Raw genomic sequence first — 21611 nt, forward strand, 5'->3', positions numbered from 1 at the left:
TCCATCGACAACTAGACTGCTTTTCTTTAAAAAATGAAAAAGGTTGTGAATCTTATCTGTCGTTAAAAAGCTCAGTTTGCTGTATTCTTAGTCACACGTTTCTGTAATCAATTTCAAATAACATTTAACTAAAAAAGTCCCAGCAAATTTATTTATGAAAATCTTTTATTGGAAACCAAATCATTCCACATCCAGAGCTTTTTGTTAATTTTGTTTATAGTACCTAGTCGATGTTACATAATATATTAGCTTAATTTTCTTATAAGTAACTCAATGCATTGAGCTTTTGTACGATTTTGTTCGCATGCAAGAAAGATCAATTTGACATTATTGATGGTCGTTGTAGATACTTAATATGGTAATCTATCTCTTCAATACTGAAAATAAGACATTCATAAAGATGGACAAACGTTATCAGTAATTATTACAAAAATCATTTAAAATTTTGGTGGAGTAAATGCTGTAATTGAGCTGTAGTTGTAGTTTTCTTGAGCTAGATTGATGAATTTTAATATGTTGACTATGTTTATTCATTTTATTCATATGAATACAACAAGGAATGGTAATTTGTCTTTTATTCAACAAATTAAACTGTAACTTCTAATATAATATATAGGCAACCAAAGATACAGCAAATATAACATTTTAATATTGTAACTAGAAAGAAAGTTAAAAGTGTAATTTCGCACAAAAATAACTCTTTTACGCGAAATTCAATACCTTCCACGAACAAACCACAAAATATTACGTAGAATTAATTAATTAATTAATAATATTTTTAAAGTCATCTTGTTAAATTTGGTTGAAAATCCTTACACATTTTTATAACACTAATTTACTAAAGATACAAGACTTTTTTATCATTTTTGACATATATGACGTAATTATTTTGTATTTTTCACTGTTCTTTGTCCCTTTCCCAAAAGAATTAAATAAATTAAATAAGGAGTCAACAAAGAATATCACAGACTGGTATGATTTTTGAAGAAACATAAATTTCTTTATCTAATATATGACCTAATAAGTTCTTTTATTAATTTGGTATTTAATTTAACATACAAAAAAGTATAATGCATGTCTACAGACCTACAAATAAATACCTAATGGCTTGATTTCTTTTTGATAAGCAACTTCGGCTTAATCTGTAATTCGAAAGTACTAGGGGATGTTCTAGTTTTAGGGAAATACCAAGATTAGCTCAGATGAGAAATAGTGGAGGTAGTGTGTCCAAACAGTTTTATAAATGACTTTATGATGATGACTATGGGATGTTGATGAGATCTAATAAGCAATATCAACATCTAGCAATTTTGATAAATTGTTTTACATGATATGTTGTACCTAGACGTATTATATGCTTTAAATGAAACCAATGGAATTAGTTTCTACTAATGTAAATCTTCGTATAGCTGTTAAACTTCTTGGAAACAACAAATAAGCAAGTGAATAGTTCGAGAAACAAGATTAGGCAACAAATATTCCATTAAATGGGATCAATAAGTATAGAGGGGCAGTTTAAACGGTTTTGTCCCTAGGCTCTTTAGAAATGTGAAGTTATACCTACTCCACTTCGATAATAATTCTCAAACTTTCCTTACACACGGAGTAAAACATTATCGAAAACTTTTTGCATTTAACCGCTGTAAATGTAATGCGGAAAATAACATGAATTCTTTGATTCGATTCTTTTATTCGGAAAACCAGCAAACTTTCTTATTTTCTCTGCATTAATCGATAAATAATTGTACATATATCTGTGCTAGTTCAAAATCTTTAAAAATTTGATGAAATTGCAAAGACCGCTCTTTATTTTTGTCGAAATAATTTCAAATTTGATTTGAATCAAATAAACAAGTGAATTGTTTAGTCTTAGACCCGAAATAACTTCAAATATAGAGAACTTGTTAAAATTTTTACAGAAGGGTGCTTATAGACAGGGTATTCCAGATAGGCATCTATTTTTTCTAATTTTAAAATAATCGTTCTTGCAATATCATATCTTTTTTTTAACGTTTATACTTAATTAAAAAAGTAAATTATCAACTGACTAAACATTGTTCATACTGTACTTGGTCGGTGCAATTTTCAAATTAAATTACTTTGTTACTTATTTTTATATGGAGGTAAAACTAGTCTCATGTACTGAAGTATTACCTACCCATAAATTAGTAGTGATTGGTAGTAAGTAAGTTAAATTAGTTAGTCAGTAAACTAAGTCGCCTATTTCAAAAGAGATACAAGTTGCCAGAAATTAAAGTTTGNCGGCACCTGAACTAAATCCATATGATTTTCAGTTAGTCCTAACCTTCAAAAGACGATTCTATAAATTTGACGGCTGTCGGATCATTGATTAGTGAGTAAATTATCAACTGACTAAACATTGTTCATACTGTACTTGGTCGGTGCAATTTTCAAATTAAATTACTCTGTTACTTATTTTTATATGGAGGTAAAACTAGTCTCATGTACTGAAGTATTACCTACCCATAAATTAGTAGTGATTGGTAGTAAGTAAGTTAAATTAGTTAGTCAGTAAACTAAGTCGCCTATTTCAAAAGAGATACAAGTTGCCAGAAATTAAAGTTTGTCAAAGTAATTACTGTCTGCTAATACCCACTGATCAACTCCAGGGAAAATCTAGACTTTCTGAACTAACACTTTAATTGGAATCCTGTCGCACATAACGCTTTATATGTATAAATGCAAATGTATACCGCCTTCCATCAAGTGAAGAAAGATTAAGTACATGCATACATGCACAGCCTTTTGACACCATGCCTACTCTAGAACTGAAAACTATTCATAAATATCTGCAACACTAGTTTATAAATTAAGTAAATACATTAAAATTTTAATCATCAAGGAATTGCATGGTGATTAAAGAAAAAAAAGGTAATTAAAAAAACTAGACGAAATTATAATATGAAGCCGGCCCTGGGCATGAAATGGCAACGTATATAGAAATTGCGATAACAACTAAGGACCTACATGAATTAAAAATGTAAACAGTAACAGATGTGCTAAATAGCAGCTGATTGAATGCATCCTGTAGCGTCGTCGGACTGTGTGATCCTACCAGGGTCGGACTGGCCTTTATTTCCAAATACGAGTTTCTCGAAAAACGGTAGATTTACCTAATTCTCTTGTTTTTTATAGTGCCCTATCACCTCATGCAAGCTTGCTACTTATTTCAGTAACACTCTGTATATTTCAAATACTTTTAATCAATTACAAATAAATACTGGTATTATGAACACTTAATCAGTAGCTATATTCTCAACAAAGACACGTCTTTTGTTGGCTTGCGAACAAACTTTCTTCATCATAGACACGACAGCTTTGATGTGAAGTTAGCGTTTGTTTTTCGAAGATTTACTTACTTGAAAGACGTTTACGCGCAAGTTTAGCCTTAGACCCAACTTAAGTCTGAATTATTCATGGGTTCGCATCCTCGAAGACGCTGGAATTTGCGATTCTAAACAACTTCTCATTTCCAAAAAATTATAAACATACTCCTTACGAATACATCTGAACATTTGAATTATTGGTTTAACTCACCTGTAAAGTTACTGAAGCACATTTAAAAGAACCGTTTTCTTTACTAAAGCCTTTTTGAATTAAAATTATTTGATTACAGTACCTAAGGGAGTTGAGAATATTGCTATACAGGTCCTAACACTGATATACATTAAAATTTTTATTGATAAATAATTACGAGTAGATAGAGAATGTTAACAATTATTTTGTGGTGAAAATACGTAGCCTGAAAAAGCTTCAAAAAATATCAGTTTACCTAATATTATGGAAAGTGAAATTGACAATGGAATTGAAAATTTAAATTAATGCTAGAAGGTACATCTTAATCAATAAAAAACGGTTTACGTATGCAATTTGCAATATCTAAAGCAAGTACCTCCCTGCAAAATCAATGAAAAGGAGTAATAACAATTTCCAAGCAGCTAGATACTAGATAGAACACATTGTCTAATAGCGCTGCACCGAAATAATTTACGATACCGAGAGCATTAACAAGTGTAGCAGTTAGCGCAGTATGTGAATTGTAATAAATCGTGTTTTATCGGGTGAACTATGTTACCTGTACAACGTATTAGATAATCTAGAGAACGGTTTGTCATCAGTAAATGACTACAGTCGCGGTCTCCTACGTTGAAGCGCTGAAAAAACTGATAGGGAAGCATTAAACGCTATGATAAAATGACTAATTTTGCTTGAAATTTTTACCAGAATAGTGTTCAAATGAAATACGAATTATTATACAAATACAACATACGTTACTTATGTGCACTTTCACTAAATTTTTAGACTTTTTGGAGTCTCACAAGTTGAGGAGATTCTTATTTTTCGACTAAATCATATTAATACCTATTCGTATTATACAATTAGCAAAAAAACATCCTCAAGAAGCTGTAGCACTTACAAAACTTCGTCTAATCTCTTATTAACTGGAAACAAGAAATCCTTGATAATCTATACAAAGTAATAAGTTTTCTTCTTGGTTTACGTTTTCGCCATCTCAGAATAAGACATAAAACGGAATCGTTGTCAGACCATGTATTCAACAGCAGGCTGAAAGCCGAATTTTTCCACATGTATGTCTCTATGTTTTGCAAAACTTTTGATTAATGGAAAAATTGTAATCGTTCTTCTAATGATTAAATTTTCTTAAAAATACAAAATTTTATTCGTATATACCAAAAATTTAAATTTGACATTCTTTAAGGGTTGTTAATCTTATAAAACATTGATTCAAATATCGAAACTAAGACATTCATGAAGATACACAAACATCATTAGCAATTATTAAACAAGTTTGGTGGAGGCGCCGGGACAATTTAAAGTAAATACTACAAATGAGCAATAATTTCAATTTCATTGACGCAGATTGATCAATTGTCATCTTTAAACTACATTTTGTCATTGTCGACGCAGTTAGGGATACTAATTTACATTAATTTTTACAATTCAACTATAATTTGCAATATAACATATAGACAACCCAACATACAGTAAAAATTACAACTGTAATAATGTAACTACAAAGAAAGTTAGAAAGCGTTTTTTCTTACGAAAATAACTTTTTTACTTGAAATTTAATAGGCTACAGCAAAATAAATAAAAAAATTGCAATCGCTAGTATTTTGCTGATCATATTTTCTTAAAAATGGTGTCTTAACTCGATGCAATGTGTTCGCATTTAAGAATGATAAAACTTGACGTTTGTTACATAAAACAATCAAACGTCTATTTGTCCTGTTACACAAACGTCACAGCCCGTCTAGGAGTATTACTTTATGAACCTACAGGAATAAAACTAGGGTCGTTATACTCACCAGGGTCAAGATAAACAAAAGATCCATTTTTCTGGAATTACTCATTTGGTCCCTTTATCCCTTGTTTATTCAGCAGAACTGTGATATTTCCTGGAGAAGATATTTATGTTCGCTCTCGGCTCCATTCTATCCTGAAATGGAAGGATGCCCGTTACTTTAGAGACGCACTTAAAACAAATGCTTCCTAAAATCGTACATAGACCGAAGCTTAATCTCGCATTATTATTAGTGGCATAAAAAGAGAAAAACATTCGGAATTGTACATTCCTTTATTGCCATAAGCAAATCTCAGCAAAATAAAACTAAAAGAATAATGAAACAAGAAAAGGATGGAGAACTATCTCCATTTCTAACAGATATTTTGTACAAATTCAGTTGAACAAATAATACACATTATTGTCAGCATTACTAGCTGCAAATACATTCGCGATTTAAAACACTAGTATGTATCGAATCGGACCAAGAAAAAAACAGAAAGAAAAATAGAAAGAAAATAATCTCTTAAAGTAAGATCTATTTAAAAAGATTACGATTGAAATTTGCAATTAACGTAAAACTGTGGTATTACATTTGGTATTTACAAATATCTTTCTAGACTTCCTCAAATCTAAAACCTTCTAAATGTTAATAGTTACTACCGTTCTCGTAGATTATGGATTCAACGTGGTAAATGAGACTAATGGTGTTCGAGCTGGATCGCAAACAAATCTCTCGATTTCGTAACTGTCTGATCAGTGCACACTTTCTGCGTCCCAAGACGATTGTTATATGACTCCCGCGCGATATGTCCTACGTTGCGAGAATTTTCAATTGTCAGGGATTCAGAAGGTTACAACTAAAAATTTCAGATGAAATATTCTTTTCTTTTTCTGAACACTGAGGTAGATATGGAGAGATTTGTATACTCTGGTAGAACACTTGAGATCAATAAATATAAATGAATATTTACGATAATAATCGGTTAATTCCGTTTGACAGTTGTCCGATCTAAAATCTGCAGATGCATTTTTAGATGACACTGCTATAACTTGAAATTCACAACAGATCTACACAGAACTGAAACCTTTGAATTAAGGATCATTCTCTACCTCAATGTTAGACCTGTATTAGTAACTTCAGAAGTATTATTCTTTAAAGTAGGGGATGACATTACAAACTGTGATTACTTCGCTCTAACTGTTAGGTTTAGGTTTTATTTCTCATTTCATAATGAGCATATGGACATATGTTAATCCTAGCCTTGGTAAAATTTAGAAAAGTGGCAGAATAATTAGCATTCTCAAGTAGTTTTGTTCATATTATAATGTAGGTGAGCACAGCTTTAATAAATTAATGAAACTTCCTAATTAAATATGAACCAACAATACTTTTTGAAAAAGAAACAGCACGACATTTCACGGAGCTTTTGTCTTTTTTTCTTTTAATCTTTAGCCGAAAGGTGGTGATTTTGGTCTAGCAAGCCTACGATCTAACATTATTAGGTATATCTATAGTGACTAAATAAGTACCATTTTAATTTTTTTTTTAAATGTCTGGGAATCACGTTCCCGAAAAGAAATGATAAATTTTCCAGACATCAAAATATAGCTATCTATCCAATGCAGGTGGCTTTGCGTGGACTTTCGAAAATAGACCGTGCTACTTTATTTTGAACTGTCATACCCATGTGTGATATGTATTACAAAAAGGGTCTACAATATTGAGAAATCCTCTCTCCCTATCGTTGTTTTTAGATGACATATACGGTTACCGTGGGAGGCTTTTTAATAAGTAAGGGCCCTGAATAAAAGCTAATGTAGCCGTCGCTCTTCCTGAAAGTATCGAATTGTATCTCTGAGAGTAGTTGTTCGTTTAGTCGTAAAATTTTATACGCTCTCACTTTTACTTTACTTTTACGACTCTGTTTGAAATAAATTACCAGGGGAGTCTCAATTGTTTACCTAGTAATAAAAGCATCCAAGATCGATTTTTACCTGTGGGGTCAAATGCGTTCACACCTTCTTAGGTAAAGATACATAGAGCACTTATTCATACACGTGTCCAACACCCATTCAACCTATATACGTGAACTTTTGCTACAATTGCTTCTGAATACGACGTTATAACCGGACTTTAGTGTACTAACAGTCTTATAAAATTAGACGAAGCTTCTTCAACAATATGCATACCACTATTCTTACATTTTTGTATTCACTCGCAGCAATTCATTCAGGAAAAATTACACCCTTCACCAGCACTTCTCCCCCTATTGAATATGTCTACATTTATGTAACCCTTCTTTGCTGATGCGTACGTAATCATTTCGACGTATTCGCACTAATGGATTCTCGATAAGTGCCATGGGCAGTGATATTTGAAAATCATCAAACATATTACCTGTAACAGGGATACGCTACCAAAGTATTGATTGAAATACGAAGGATGGAATTTATTTTAATCAAACGTTAATCCTGAATATTCAAAATTGATTTTAATCAATTGGTACCTACTCAATTTGTTAAATTTATCTAAATATAACTGTTGATGAGGATATAATAGATAACATGTAATCTAAAGTACATAAAGTACATATAAATGCAAAGTTTTTTTTTTAAATGGTACCTAAAGACTACACACTTACATATAATTATTAAAAAAATATGCTGCTGATTAGATAAACTGATAACAGGTGATGTGATGGTCCTGTTGGAATTACTGGAAGATGGATGAACGTGGATGGCCATGAAGAAAGAAAAGATCCATCAGAAAGTGGCAAGATTTAAATAACTGGAAAAATCAATAGGAAACAATTTATCCAAAAATATCGAGAATCAATAAAATGAACAAAACCAAGAAGGAATTACTAGACGATGATCCATCCTGAAGACCGAAGTCTGACGATGTTAAGCATTAGGAATTGTCAAAAAATTGGAATTACTGAAAGAAAAAATATTGGAACCCTAAAGGGCAAAGAAAGGTAGTTATGAGTATTCCTTCAGAATGAAAAAGGAGAGCTATTTTCTTCGGAATTGTCTACGGAATGAAACCTGAAAGATTAACCAACTAGTTAGGGAAATTCTTTGAGAAAAGGAAGTCAGCTGAAATCAGGAAGTGAAAAAAGATCTGGAAGAAAAAAGTCAGTGATAGATATAAAATCAAGAATACCCAGAGTTCGAACTCCGAATCCAATTATTATAGACGAAATAAAGAAAGAAAATACAGAGTGAGAATAAGGGAATACTGGACGAATATCAATACATACCTGCTTGAACTAAAGTCCGACTTTTACGAAATTTCCTTCATACTTTATGTTTCCTTTGCCGAAAAGGTAGTGGATGATGCAACATAATATACATAACTAGTACGTAAGCCGTTAAAAAGTTATAGATTGAAGCCAAGAAGTTTTCAACAGAACTTTGCATCTGTTACGTTAAAAGCGATTGCTGTTGCAAAATGTTGTATTCGAAAATCCATTGCATACAACTAACTTTCTGCTGTGAAAGTGCATCACTTCTTTTACAAAGTTCAACATCGACATACTAGGGTCAATTGAAAAGTCCCCGGCCTGACACATAGATGGCGGCACCTGAACTAAATCCATATGATTTTCAGTTAGTCCTAACCTTCAAAAGACGAGTCTATAAATTTGACGGCTGTCGGATCATTAATTAGTGAATTATAGCATTTTTAGTGAAGCAACTTTTGTTATTGTGAAAAAAATGGATAAAAAGGAATTTCGCGTGTTGATAAAATATTGATTTTTGAAGGGAAAAAATACAGTTGAAGCAAAAACTTGGCTTGATAACGAATTTCCGGACACTGCCCCAGGAAAATCAACCATCAAGGATTGGTATGCTAAGTTTAGACGTGGTGAAATGAGCACCGAAGACGGTGAACGCAGTGAACGCCCAAAAGAGGCTGTTACGGACGAAAACATTAAAAAAATCCACAAAATGATTTTAAATGACCGTAAATTGAAATTGAATGAAATAGCAGACACTCTACAGATATCAACGGAACGCATCCATCACATCATTCACGAATGTTTGGGTATGAGAAAGCTCTGTGCAAAGTGGGTGCCGCGCGAGCTCACTTTTGACCAAAAACAACGACGAGTTGATGATTCAGAGCAGTGTTTGAAGATGATCACGCGTAATAAACCCGAGTTTTTGCGTCGATATGTGACAATGGATGAAACATGGCTCCATCATTTCACTCCGAAGTCCAATCGACAGTCATCGGAGTGGACTGCACACAATGAACCCGCTCCAAAGCGTGCAAAAACGCAACAGTCGGCTGGCAAGGTTATGGCGTCTGTATTTTGGGATGCGCGTGGAATAATTTTCATTGACTATCTTGAAAAAGGAAGGACCATCAACAGCGACTATTACATAGCGTTATTGGACCGTTTGAAGGACGAAATCGCCGAGAAACGACCGCATTTGCAGAAAAAGAAAGTCCTGCTTCACCAAGACAATGCACCGTCTCACAAGTCAGTGAAAACGATGGCAAAAATTCATGAATTGGGCTTCGAATTGCTTCCGCATCCACCGTATTTTCCAGATCTGGCCCCCAGCGACTACTTCCTGTTCTCAGATCTCAAAAGAATGCTCGTTGGGAAAAAATGTTCGTCGAATGAAGAGGTGATCGCCGAAACTGAGGCCTATTTTGAAGCAAAGGACAAATCGTACTACAAAAATGGTATCGAAAAGTTGGAGGATCGCTATAATCAGTGTATCACCCTTGAAGGGAATTATGTTGAATAAAGAAACGAATTTTGCAAAAAAAATGTGTTTTACTATTTTAGGCCGGGGACTTTTCAATTGACCTGTTATATCTGCATGTATTTATTTTTTGCATAAATTTCAATGGATAACGGATCTCAATTTAGACATTTTTTTTTTCAAAATGATTTCAAGTTTCTTAATAAACACAATTAAATTAGTAATATCAACTAAAATACCTATTTCTGCTGGGATTTTATTTCTACAAATCCAGGTTCAAATTGTAACCATGACCAAATTCAGAAAAAGAATTACGTCAATAAAAACACAAATCAATGAGTAAGTTTTCTGTTGTCTTAATTTAATCGACATTCCTTTATCCCTTATAGGGAATAAATTCTTCTCTCCAACAGTCTGTGGCTGATAATCAAGTTGACCAGCACGAATTATTACTTATATCTAATATGCATGTAACATACATATCTCCGCCTACTAACTTGACAGTTAACTATTAATGATCAAATATAATTGATTGGGAGAGACAAGTACCTAATACCTGTTCTAGAGCATCAAGGTCTTCTTTATGTTCAGATAGCCGAGCATTACCTATTTTTATGTACGTTTTATTTGTTTTCTAATATTTAAAAGCAAAAATATTTCCTAGGTAGTTACTTACTGAAGTATCAGCAATAAAATTAATACCTATAATATTCTTTAACGAAAATTAATAATGCCTTTCTTGATAGTACTTTTTGAATTAAAAACAAACAGAAAATCAATTCATTGATTATTTACGTGTTTGATGAAATTAAACAAATAACGATTTCCTAATTAATATATATACCAATTAGCTTACAGTTTAGTACTTAAAATCTTATTAAAAAACAGTCTATCTTGACAAAAATATTTACTACTTATTCAACATTACCTTAAAAGCTGTTATTGTAATCGGATCTTGTAGGAATATGATACACTTTTTTCCACCACAAGTCAAAATTTTACAGGATTCTATTTAATATTGTATAGGATACCAATTAAACAATAAGTTGCTAATTGTTATTATCCAATTGTGGATCTCTAAGACACGAAATAAACAAGAATTACATTTAGGTAAATTTCAAACTACCGTATATACCGAATATCAAACCAACCCTGTTCATTTGGAATGTATAAACCGCACCACCTTAGAATGTCACTAATTAATTGAGAAAGCCACCCTCCCACAGTACGCCATCGGTATTCAAAATTTCTTCATTCAATTTACGTTCCTGATCTGAATTGCTTAAAGAGTTTGATCATACGCTTTCTAACAGACTGCAATTTTTGCATGTAATGTTTAGAAATAAAGGGGAAGTTATAACATGTTACAAACGTATAATTTTCAAAATAAAAAGTAAATCAAACCCTTAAAATAATAAATTAAAATTGCTAAGCGCTTGATGGTAAAACATTTTTTAAATAATATGTTGATTTAACATGTTACTAATATCGGAATGTTAACTTTTTGATAAAGGCATTAATAAGAAATAGGAGAGATAGATTAGTAGAACACCTTCTTAGGAATGAAGGTCTAGTCAGAGACATTTTAGAGGCAGAAACGGGTGTTAGGAGGGGTAGAGGTAGACCAAGATTAGATTAATGTTTGCAAATAGTTAAGGATGTGGGTTGTTCTAGTTTTAGGGAAATGTGAAGATTAGCTCAGGATAGGAAGGAGTGGAAGTGCGTATCCAACCAGTCTTAGGACTGATGACCTTATGATGATGAATGGCATTAAAGTCGAAACATGTTAGTATTCTGAAAAATATTATACATATATATTAATGAAATGTATTTAAATTAAAAGTATAATTGACCTGAAACTATAGATAAATCATTATAATAATAATGAGTACACCTCACTAAATTTATTATGAACTCGACGTACATTTCGCTTTCTTAAGGCATCTTCAGGAGTGTTATTAAAGTTGCGGTAGCAATATTTTCTTTAAATAAGTACTAGGTAGTATTAGGTTAAGATCTAGGAAGGGGTTGTTGCCAAACTCTAGTTGATCATTTGCTAGTGTTTTGTTTAATGAAATTGCTTTTTTATTTCCAAAATTTCTTATCGATCTAAAAATTTTCCTTCTTTTAGTTGATGTAACAGCTTTAATTTAATTTTAGAAACGTCATTGTTATCTATTATATGAAAAGAAAGTCCTGAGCTATGTTTATTGTACATATAAATCATTACGAATGTGTTCACTGTCGCGAGTGGTAACGTATTTCTTCACCACTTTTGAAAAAGATTTCGATAGATTAATTTTCAATATTTGAAAAGGCCATTTTTGCGTAAACATTGCCCTATTGTCCCCTTTGACAGAATCAACACATTCGGTGTAGGTGCCTACGTATATAGCAAATATTTACACACGAAATCACTGGATTTACCTCTTGAAAAATACATATTCGACGAGCGTGTTTGGTTTGGTGAGTATGAATCATTGATAAGACTTATCCAAAAAGCTTGCACCAAAGGAAAACATTTATCCAAACCTTTTCATACCGTCGAAAAAGGGACGATCTCTTATGCAGACAGTACGATGTCGCTATCTTCGTATTATCAGAAAGCTCCGTTAGTGTATGTATGTATGTATGAAGAAAACTGCAAATTCGTTCGCTAAATTCCCGTACCGCAGACACACTGTTCTACGAACAAAAGGAAATGCTCAAAAGGGCAAAGCCCCGGTGCTTTTTTAGCGTCAGCTCCTGGTCTACACAACGTGAGCTTTTTCAATCTTCAACAACGAGCAAAAACACGGCAAGTAATCGGTTTGATGGTATTACAAGCGTCTTAAACAGAACATTTAAAAGTATTACTTACAATTGATAAGATAAAAATCAAGATACACTCTGTAGCGATCTACTCAATTTCCTGCTAACTCTAGTATTTCTATCAGGGTTTTACAAAGGTACCTAATACCTATTAAACTGAAGTTAGTGATGTAGAAAATAAAAACACAAACATAAGTTACAAAGGTGTTTATTGTACCACAATGTACATTTCGTCACACAGTGGCTTCTTCAGGTGGAACTTAATTACACAGCCCTTGTATACTTAATTATTGTAGTGGGGGTCTAAACTAAAAATAATACTTAAAGCTCCTAAACATTTAAAAGTGGAAATTTGATCATTAATAACTAATCCTAATCTATTTAATTTATTGATCTCTAGACTTTCTAATAGGTTTAATTTAAGTCCTTTATTTTCAAGATGTAAAATTTTGTAATTGTCGTCAAAACTATGATTATTATCTTTCAAATGAAGTGCATAAGTCGAGTTTGAATTATTATTATCAAAGCTTTTTTTGTGTTCTTTAATGCGTTCTTTAAAACATCTACCTGTTTGTCCTATATATGATTTATCGCAAGTAACTTGTGTTTGTGTTTTCATTTTCTACATTAAAATACAGTTACAATATCTAAAAGCTTCATCAATTCAATTGAAGATACTAAGTTGTCAATCAGTAATTTACTAAAACTACTGTACGTGGTACGCTATTTCGAACTTATTATTAGTCATCACCAGCACGCCGTTTTTATAAACCGAAGCTTTTCATAAAAGCTTTTGCTTTTACATTAAAAACATGAAATCGCTGAATTACTATTTCCTCTTTGTATCAAATACACGACAAAGCCGCGCTTTCTATTGAAAATAGAAACACGTAGTAAGCTTCCTTTTTTCAGGAGTAGCTAATTATTCCTGTGGGAGACACGCTAAGGCACTTTCACTTCACTTCAAAAGGTGTGGTGTGACGATCTTAGATCTCTTCAACTTTTCTTTTGGGATTGAAACGTTTGCTGTTAGGGCAAGTGGATGTTCATAAAGGAATGGTACGAAGGTCGAAGGTCAACTTAAGGACTTAAAAATAAAATGCGACAAGTGGATTTTGACGCAGTTTATACATATTATGATATCATCTTAGTAAGGGTTGTTTTTCGTACGAAATTAAACCAATATTTAAACTTGTAGAAAGAAAACGCTTAAAAACACCGATAGAGCAACGGCTCCTGAGTAATTTCGTTGCGGTAAACCAATAATGTGCAGATTTTATTGGTCCTTTGATGCTATACATCATCGAATTGTTGGACTTTTATTTGCCAGAGGTAATGCTTCCAGTGGCAGCTGCATGATTTATGTAGTTATTAAGAAACGTATGTTGTGAAAACGTTGGAAAAAATGGTTTGTCCTCCTGGATTAGTCGATCCTGAGTACGGTAAAAGTTTTAAAATAACTGAATCTGTTTTTAAAATAGTGACAAAATCGCACCCGATTTATGAGCAATAACTTTTCCTTAAAATAATGTATATTTAAAAACAAAGATTTTCAGTTTTAAAATATCTCCGCATTCGGTTCTGCGATTAAGCTCCTACAGGACTATGAATAATTACTAAAATAAACTGATTTTTAATTGCAAGAATTGATTGTTTCGTAACATTATTATATAGCTTTGTTTATCATCGCTTTGTTCCAAGTCTATGTCTAAGCAATAAAATTTATTCTTAAGCTATAAATGTTGGCAATTGAATAAAAACTTTCAAATTTACGAGCGTCATAAAATATTCATCGTTATCAAGATGTATTTGAGCACAAAAGTTCCATTCTGTCACTAGTAAGTTTCTATAAAGTTACTTGAATTCTTTGAGAATAATAACTTTCGGTGTCATGTCTTATGTAGTCATCCTTCGGTATTACGACGTGCACCTTCAGTATCAAGAAGGACATTGTTTGGAGTCGCTTAAAAAAGTAATTTCTGAGTAGGATGTTCAATAGAACTATATTTGGACCTTCGAATGACGAATACTGACCCTTATATGAACTTTTTGAAAAACAAGCAACTTCGAAATTGTGATTCATATCTCACGATATAGAGAAAATGCTCACGAAGGACTTATAACATAGAACGTATGTATGACGTAACCCAGTAAAATACCTACTTCTACGTGCAATAATACCCAACATGGTCCAATACTTTTAGACACTCCTAATTTGGCCTCCAGTAGAATTTTTCGTTCAGTTATGGAAAATTCGGACGGTATAATCGGCTTTTCAACATTTAATACTTAATATCCTCTGAAAATGTATAAAACAGAAAAGCCAGGTAGCTAAAAACACGACTTTTTATAAGTACCATAAATGCATGTACCCGTATAAATATTCATTAATCAACTACACAAATGCAAATCGTCATCCATTTATGAGCTGGTTATTTATCTCAGTTACTACGCAAAACTTTACTTCAAGGGTGTTGTTGTCTGTCAGTTTTTACATTTTTCACCGTTTCTTATGCACAGCGATGTAAATTGGATGAAATAGAATAACAGCGTAGCACAAGCCACTGCGGGCGAACCTCGCGAATAGCTACCCTACTTGAGAACGTAAAATCCATTTGCACTGTGAGAGCGTATATTTGCATTTCAATTTGTAGAAAGCGAACATATTTAAGGGTTTCGCGCTATTCGAAGCTGCAGCCGCGATTGAGATTTTTAGACCAATATGTTGGCAACGAGGTAAGTTGATGTATCGGGCGCTGCCATCACTTCAACCCCAATCATTTTAACTAAATCACCTTCTAGATAAAGAACAGCGAGCTCTTCTTATCGGCGGGCTATTGTTCTCACTAGATACGAATCCAGACTTTTCCAGTTTATAGTAATTTTCATAACACCATAGGTAGTTTCCATGAATTACTGACCATAGTCTAGTTTTTCTATGCGAACAGTATCATTTCCACCTACTACTAATGCTGGTGGGAAAGCAGCCCCTCTGGACTACGCCTGAGGGTAAAGCGGAAGAGCCTCTTCATACTCCTTATAAGAATCCTGTGGTGTTTGGGGTGGGAAAAATGAGTCAAATTAAGGCAGAAGAGAGTGAAAGAGATTGATTATCTATCTGTGGAATTTTATTGTCCCAACATTTGCCCAGCTGATCCAAGGAAACCACAGAAAAGCTTGGACGAGGACAGACGGACCCGGAATAGAACCCATGTCCTCCCGAATGCTGAGCAACGATCTAAACCTCTAGGCCAATTCGCTCTCTCACGAACAATGTTAATGGTTATCCCTGATATATATCCAGAGAGCGTACAGTTTTTTATGGTTTCCATAACCACCAAAAGGACATCTTTCTAAAATGTTTACATTAAATATAAGTTTAGAAACTGTATCCGAATAGATGACACTAAGGCTGAGGCTGGGTGTATATTTAGAGAAAGAAGACTACTTCTTGACCTTCCATATACAGCAGTGGCCCAATAAGTACCGATAAAGCTGAGGTTTTATCGACACAAGGGCGTCCAGTAAAGGGATACCTCATTTTAATTCATTCATTTTAATGAGGGTTTGTATATTTCCCTACATGTTGTTTAGATTCTGCTACGTCGTTTCAAAGATGTAGAACTTGAGGGTACCCATGAAATAAAAAGAAACTTACCTTAGGTACCATAAAATATGTTCTAAGTGAATTCATATAAATTTAAAGTTNCTTCATCTTTCTCACCTCAAACATCATCCACCCAATGTCACGACTCTTAAAAGGAGGATGAAGCCCTCCACCCTACTGGAGGGACTGCGCACCCACCAGAACTATTATCTGATGTATATAAAACACCCAAAAGTACTATCAAATCTATGTAGGTATAAGTGATAGGCACGTAAATATTTAGAGAAAGAAGACTACTATTTGACCTTCCATATACAGCAGTGGCCTAAGAAGTACCGATAAAGCTGAGGTTTTATCGACACAAGGGCGTCCAGTAAAGGGATACCTCTGAGCAGCAAACATAAACTGTTTATTGCATTATATTCATTTTAATGAGGGTTTGTATATTTCCCTACATGTTGTTTAGATTCTGCTACGTCGTTTCAAAGATGTAGAACTTGAGGGTACCCATGAAATAAAAAGAAACTTACCTTAGGTACCATAAAATATGTTCTAAGTGAATTCATATAAATTTAAAGTTAATTAATTCGGTTCGTTGTACAATTTTTAGATAATCGAAACGGTTGGAGAACAAGGTTGAATTTGGTAATGGGCAGTCTAATTTGGCTTCTTTAAAATGAAAAATTTTACTTCATTAATGTAAATAGCTGAGCTGAAAGAGAATAAAAATTTAAATGGATGCTTCTGCCATAACGATCCGGAGAGCGTTTCTAACCCTTGCACAACAGGCATTTCACTTAAATTGGGGTTTCTAAGATATTTTCGTCAAAATATAAGTTACTGGCTGTTATTAAACCGGAGTCGGAGGTTAAATAATTCAGAATGGAACGGATTCCAGTAATGGAATTTTAGATTAAGGTTTATTTTCATTAAACTTGTTCACTGAAGTTTCTAAATTGCAAACTCTTTTACACTTTTTCCATTACAAATCGACTTTGATAGGAGCAGACGTTCGTTTCTAATTAGGGATGTTCTATTATTATTTGGTCTGTTAAATACCGTCTGGAAACTGTTTTCCTGCAGAAAAATGTGGGCATTTTCATTGAGTTCTTCTAAATACAATAATTTCAAGCACATTTGCTACTGTAGAAAATCTAACAGGTTTCGATACATTTATATTGACATACTGGTTCGTTTATTTCCTCAAAGAAGTGCGAAGAGATATTTAAAACAGCAACAAAAGTAGTTTAAAGAAAGATTAAAAATCATAAATTAGGGTTAGTTTTTGAATACTTTCACTTCGTAATTTTTTTTAAGGTAATAAACTTACAATCGATGGCAAATCTCTGCAGATGGCGAATTCTTTCGTTTATTGGAGAACGCTTGGCAAATGTCATATTGGCTCAAAATTTTAATAAACATGTAGGAAGCAAGGAAATTACGAAATTAATATTCTACATGGAATTTCCTCTTAAGAGAGTTCCCATTTAGAACTTGGTTCATTTTGAATTTATAAAAAAAGTTATTTTGAATATCATCTTTTAACGTCTTTCTTGTATTACAAACAGAAAAAGGACAAGAAGCGTGTATATATACTTATTACATTCAAAAGAACTAAGAACTGTGTATCGTATTTCACTGTGTACATAAATGAAAAGACAGCATTCTAAGGTCTTTATATTTGCCTTGAGATATTACATTTTTGAGAACAAGACTCTTCCTTTTGGAACTTCTTTAATATTTTCTTGAATTTCTTGATTATTTCCACTACATAGTTACACATTATTTACTTTTAAGCATCTTTATTAAAATGTTACTTTTACGCAAGGGTAACAAAGATTTATTAGAAGTGACAAACAGCAAAATTGATGCATCAACAACACTTCGGAAAAAGAAGAAGATACTTAAAGGTAAACTGTCTACATTTGCTTTTCTCTCTGTATATAAGTAGAATATATACCTTTCGGGGTAATTGTAACTTACCTCCTTCTAAAGTGCCGCCTACAAAGAGCTTAATAAAACAGTTTCCTAGGTGTTGTGACTGAAATAATGTGTACACAATGAACATACTGAACCTACAATTTAACACTAGCTCCGAAGAACAAAAGGCATCCAAGGAGAATGGTCGGAAACCTTTTGTATTTACTGCAGACTCTACATAGAGACATTTTTTTTTGAAAATGATAAGTAGTGTCTACATAGTTGTACACGATAATCTAGATTATGTAATCTGGCAAGTACATACTGTCCTGCGACCTTGCCAAACACTGTGAAATACTTTAGCTATAGATACATATCTGTAGACGATAATATAAAGCCACTTATCGGATGATAATAAGCAACTTGCTTCTTTGAGACAACTTCCTTTTGGTCCACGATCTATAGCAATGGGTGAACTTTTAATTTCTTAAGTTATTTCACGTTTAGCGACATTCGAAAATCGACTACCTGTTGCCCTATTTCAATTCTCGCGTGTTTAATCGAAAGCATTCGTTCAACAACTTTATATTATTATAAACTTTCCGGAAGCTTTTGTATGGGACTGGAATTGCAACTACAATTAAACGTTTGAATCGACTTAGAGGGAAGTTTCACTGGAATTGCCTGTACTGTAATATTTTTAGAAGATTGCATTCGTCTTACGACATACGCAAGAAGTGTGCTTTTGATTTTATCAAAGGATTTTGGATTTCTAACGATTCCGCCGTATAAAAGAACGATTTGCAAAATATCTCTTTTTAAAGTAACAGATGGTTTAAACTTCTTCAGAATTATTAATGTTAATATTTCTTCGACAAATGTTTGCTAATGCGATTTAAGCAGTCGGAAAGAACAGCCGTAAAACGTTATGAAAATCTTGATCTATTTATTGATTCCGAGCAGGTTTCTTTAGAATGAAAGATCTCGAATGAGCTTAATTACGATTCTAAAGGAAATCTTGCCAGCAGCACGCACTTATTGTACTTAAAACATGACAAAAATTTTTATTTACCTTAAAAGTAGGTACTACTTTAACTTTCTGAACCATGTGTTACGAAAAAAGCCATAAAACATGCAGCAACGATTTAATTACTTATACAATAAGTAAATCGACTACAATTCTAATTACAAAGAAATGAACTCTAGTATTAGTTTTCATGTTCCACTTCAAATTTAATTTATTTTCGAAATATTATTATCTAACGTACCTATCTCGATATTCGTAGATGTATTTGTACTATATTAGATTGACCAACAAGGTTTTGACACAATGACAGTAATTATCTTTGATCCTCATTAAATATTCGTAGCGTACTGAACATTAACGCGAATGAATGTCAAAGGCTTAGCGGTGGCAGGTACGTCATGTAGCTGAACATTAAACAAGATGTTGTCGCACATTGAAACTGACAATTCGATATTTAATTGCAGATAATAACAGGTAATTGAAATAGAATTATGTACCCGCTCCCTTCGTTTCATAATACTTATAACGTTACGTGGTTAATAAATGTTGATGGTATTGTTACAATGTGAAACATCAGAGTATGACATTCGTTTATGTACTATAAATAATATCAGAGTACAACCCTATTTGAACGAGCAGTATAGCCTAGAGGTTTAGACCATTGCCTAGCATTCGAGAGGATACAGGTTCGAATCCGGGTGCGTCTGCTCTGTTTCTCCGTGGTTTCTTACCTTACGTAAACATGAAGCATTCCACAATAATGTTTCACTTTCATTTCATCCACTTCATCTTTCTCACCTCAAACATCATCCACCCAATGTCACGACTCTTAAAAGGAGGATGAAGCCCTCCACCCTACTGGAGGGACTGCGCACCCACAAGAACTATTATCTGATTATATAAAACACCCAAAAGTAGTATCAAATTGTATCAAATCTATGTAGGTATTAAGTGATAGGCACGTAAACGAAATTATTAAAGATGATGATGATTCATTCATGTTCCACAAACCAATAACTCACCGCACTTGTCAAGATATATATGTATCTGTATAAAAGAAAAACTATGGTAATAACGAATAGTTATGTGTAGATACATAAATGTACATACATAAGTAAGAAAAGCCTGGGGTCCGCTTAAAACAACATTTAGTAATGAGACCGGCACACGGAATATTAATGAAACAATTAAAATGTAAGTACTTGCTTACTTGCAAGGAAGCTTAAGTAGAGAGGAACGTTAATTGTGATGAAAGTACTTAACGTGACTAGGGAAACTACGGGTTCCGGAAGCAAGCGCAAATTCTGAGGAAATTAATATTGTCCCTTTTTAGTAGGTAGTTACCTGCCCGTCGGCGTTTTTCATTTTTTTAACACTCCATGTTAGAATGTTTTAAATAGACTTGATAACAATTCACATACATAGTAAATACAAGTAAAAGAAATAGAAATTGCTACAGTGGCTTTTACGACCTGCGGAATCTAAATAGATGGTCGTGGTTCATGATGGTTGTGTGGTTCGGGATTGTTTCTCCTTCGGTCAGAATACAAATGAAGTCGTTTATCGGATGTTTCGTCAACTACCGCAATAAGTATTTTCAAGGAATGCAGCGAGTCCTGTACTAAGAATGCTGTCCTCACCGAACGACATGCAATCCTAAACCATGGCTATATCAAGCCTGAATTTTAAGCGCTATTTAGAAACAAAATTTGACAAATATGGAACTTCTAAAAAGAAAAAGAAGAAGACTATCGATACTTGGAGATTTTTCTTTTAAAAGGAATTCTTTGTTACTGTTTTTATTACTTGGCAAAGTAATGCTACACCTTCATCAAATTTTTTATTTTTACGAACTTTACTGTCAGTGTTTATGTAAAATTTATGGTCACATATATGTATGTATAATGTGTTTACTTAGTGAACAGGTAATGGGAGACAATATTATGCTCTGGAGGATAATATATCTCAGTTTCGTTTCTTACGAAGGTGATGGCGGGTTGTGAAAATGTAGTAATGATATGAGTTACAGAATTTTTGTTTCTCATTTCGTTGAGAAAGAAAAGAGAAAGTAGATATTCTTTTATTAAAAAGAACCTTTTATAACCTATATTATTTGAAATACCTTTGGTGGTTTATTAATTTTATTTTTTAATACAAAGAGAAGATACAGAAACATTCCTTTTTTATGTTTG

At 33.0% G+C, this 21611-nt stretch overlaps 1 protein-coding gene across 6 annotated transcripts in view; it reads right to left on the reverse strand.

Annotated features, from left to right (window-relative positions):
• Nucleotides 1–21611, reverse strand: part of LOC108742754 (protein madd-4) — a 112171-nt gene that overhangs the window by 63938 nt on the left and 26622 nt on the right. For all 6 annotated transcript variants that reach the window (XM_025977105.1, XM_025977109.1, XM_025977108.1 and 3 more), the window contains exon 2: nucleotides 5352–5482. In XM_025977105.1, the coding sequence (XP_025832890.1) occupies nucleotides 5352–5396 (45 nt within the window). In that variant the 5' untranslated portion in view covers nucleotides 5397–5482. The remainder of the gene's footprint in view (nucleotides 1–5351; nucleotides 5483–21611) is intronic.

The sequence above is a fragment of the Agrilus planipennis genome, unplaced genomic scaffold, assembly GCF_000699045.2.
Source record: "Agrilus planipennis isolate EAB-ADULT unplaced genomic scaffold, Apla_2.0 scaffold367, whole genome shotgun sequence".
NCBI lineage: Eukaryota > Metazoa > Arthropoda > Insecta > Coleoptera > Buprestidae > Agrilus > Agrilus planipennis.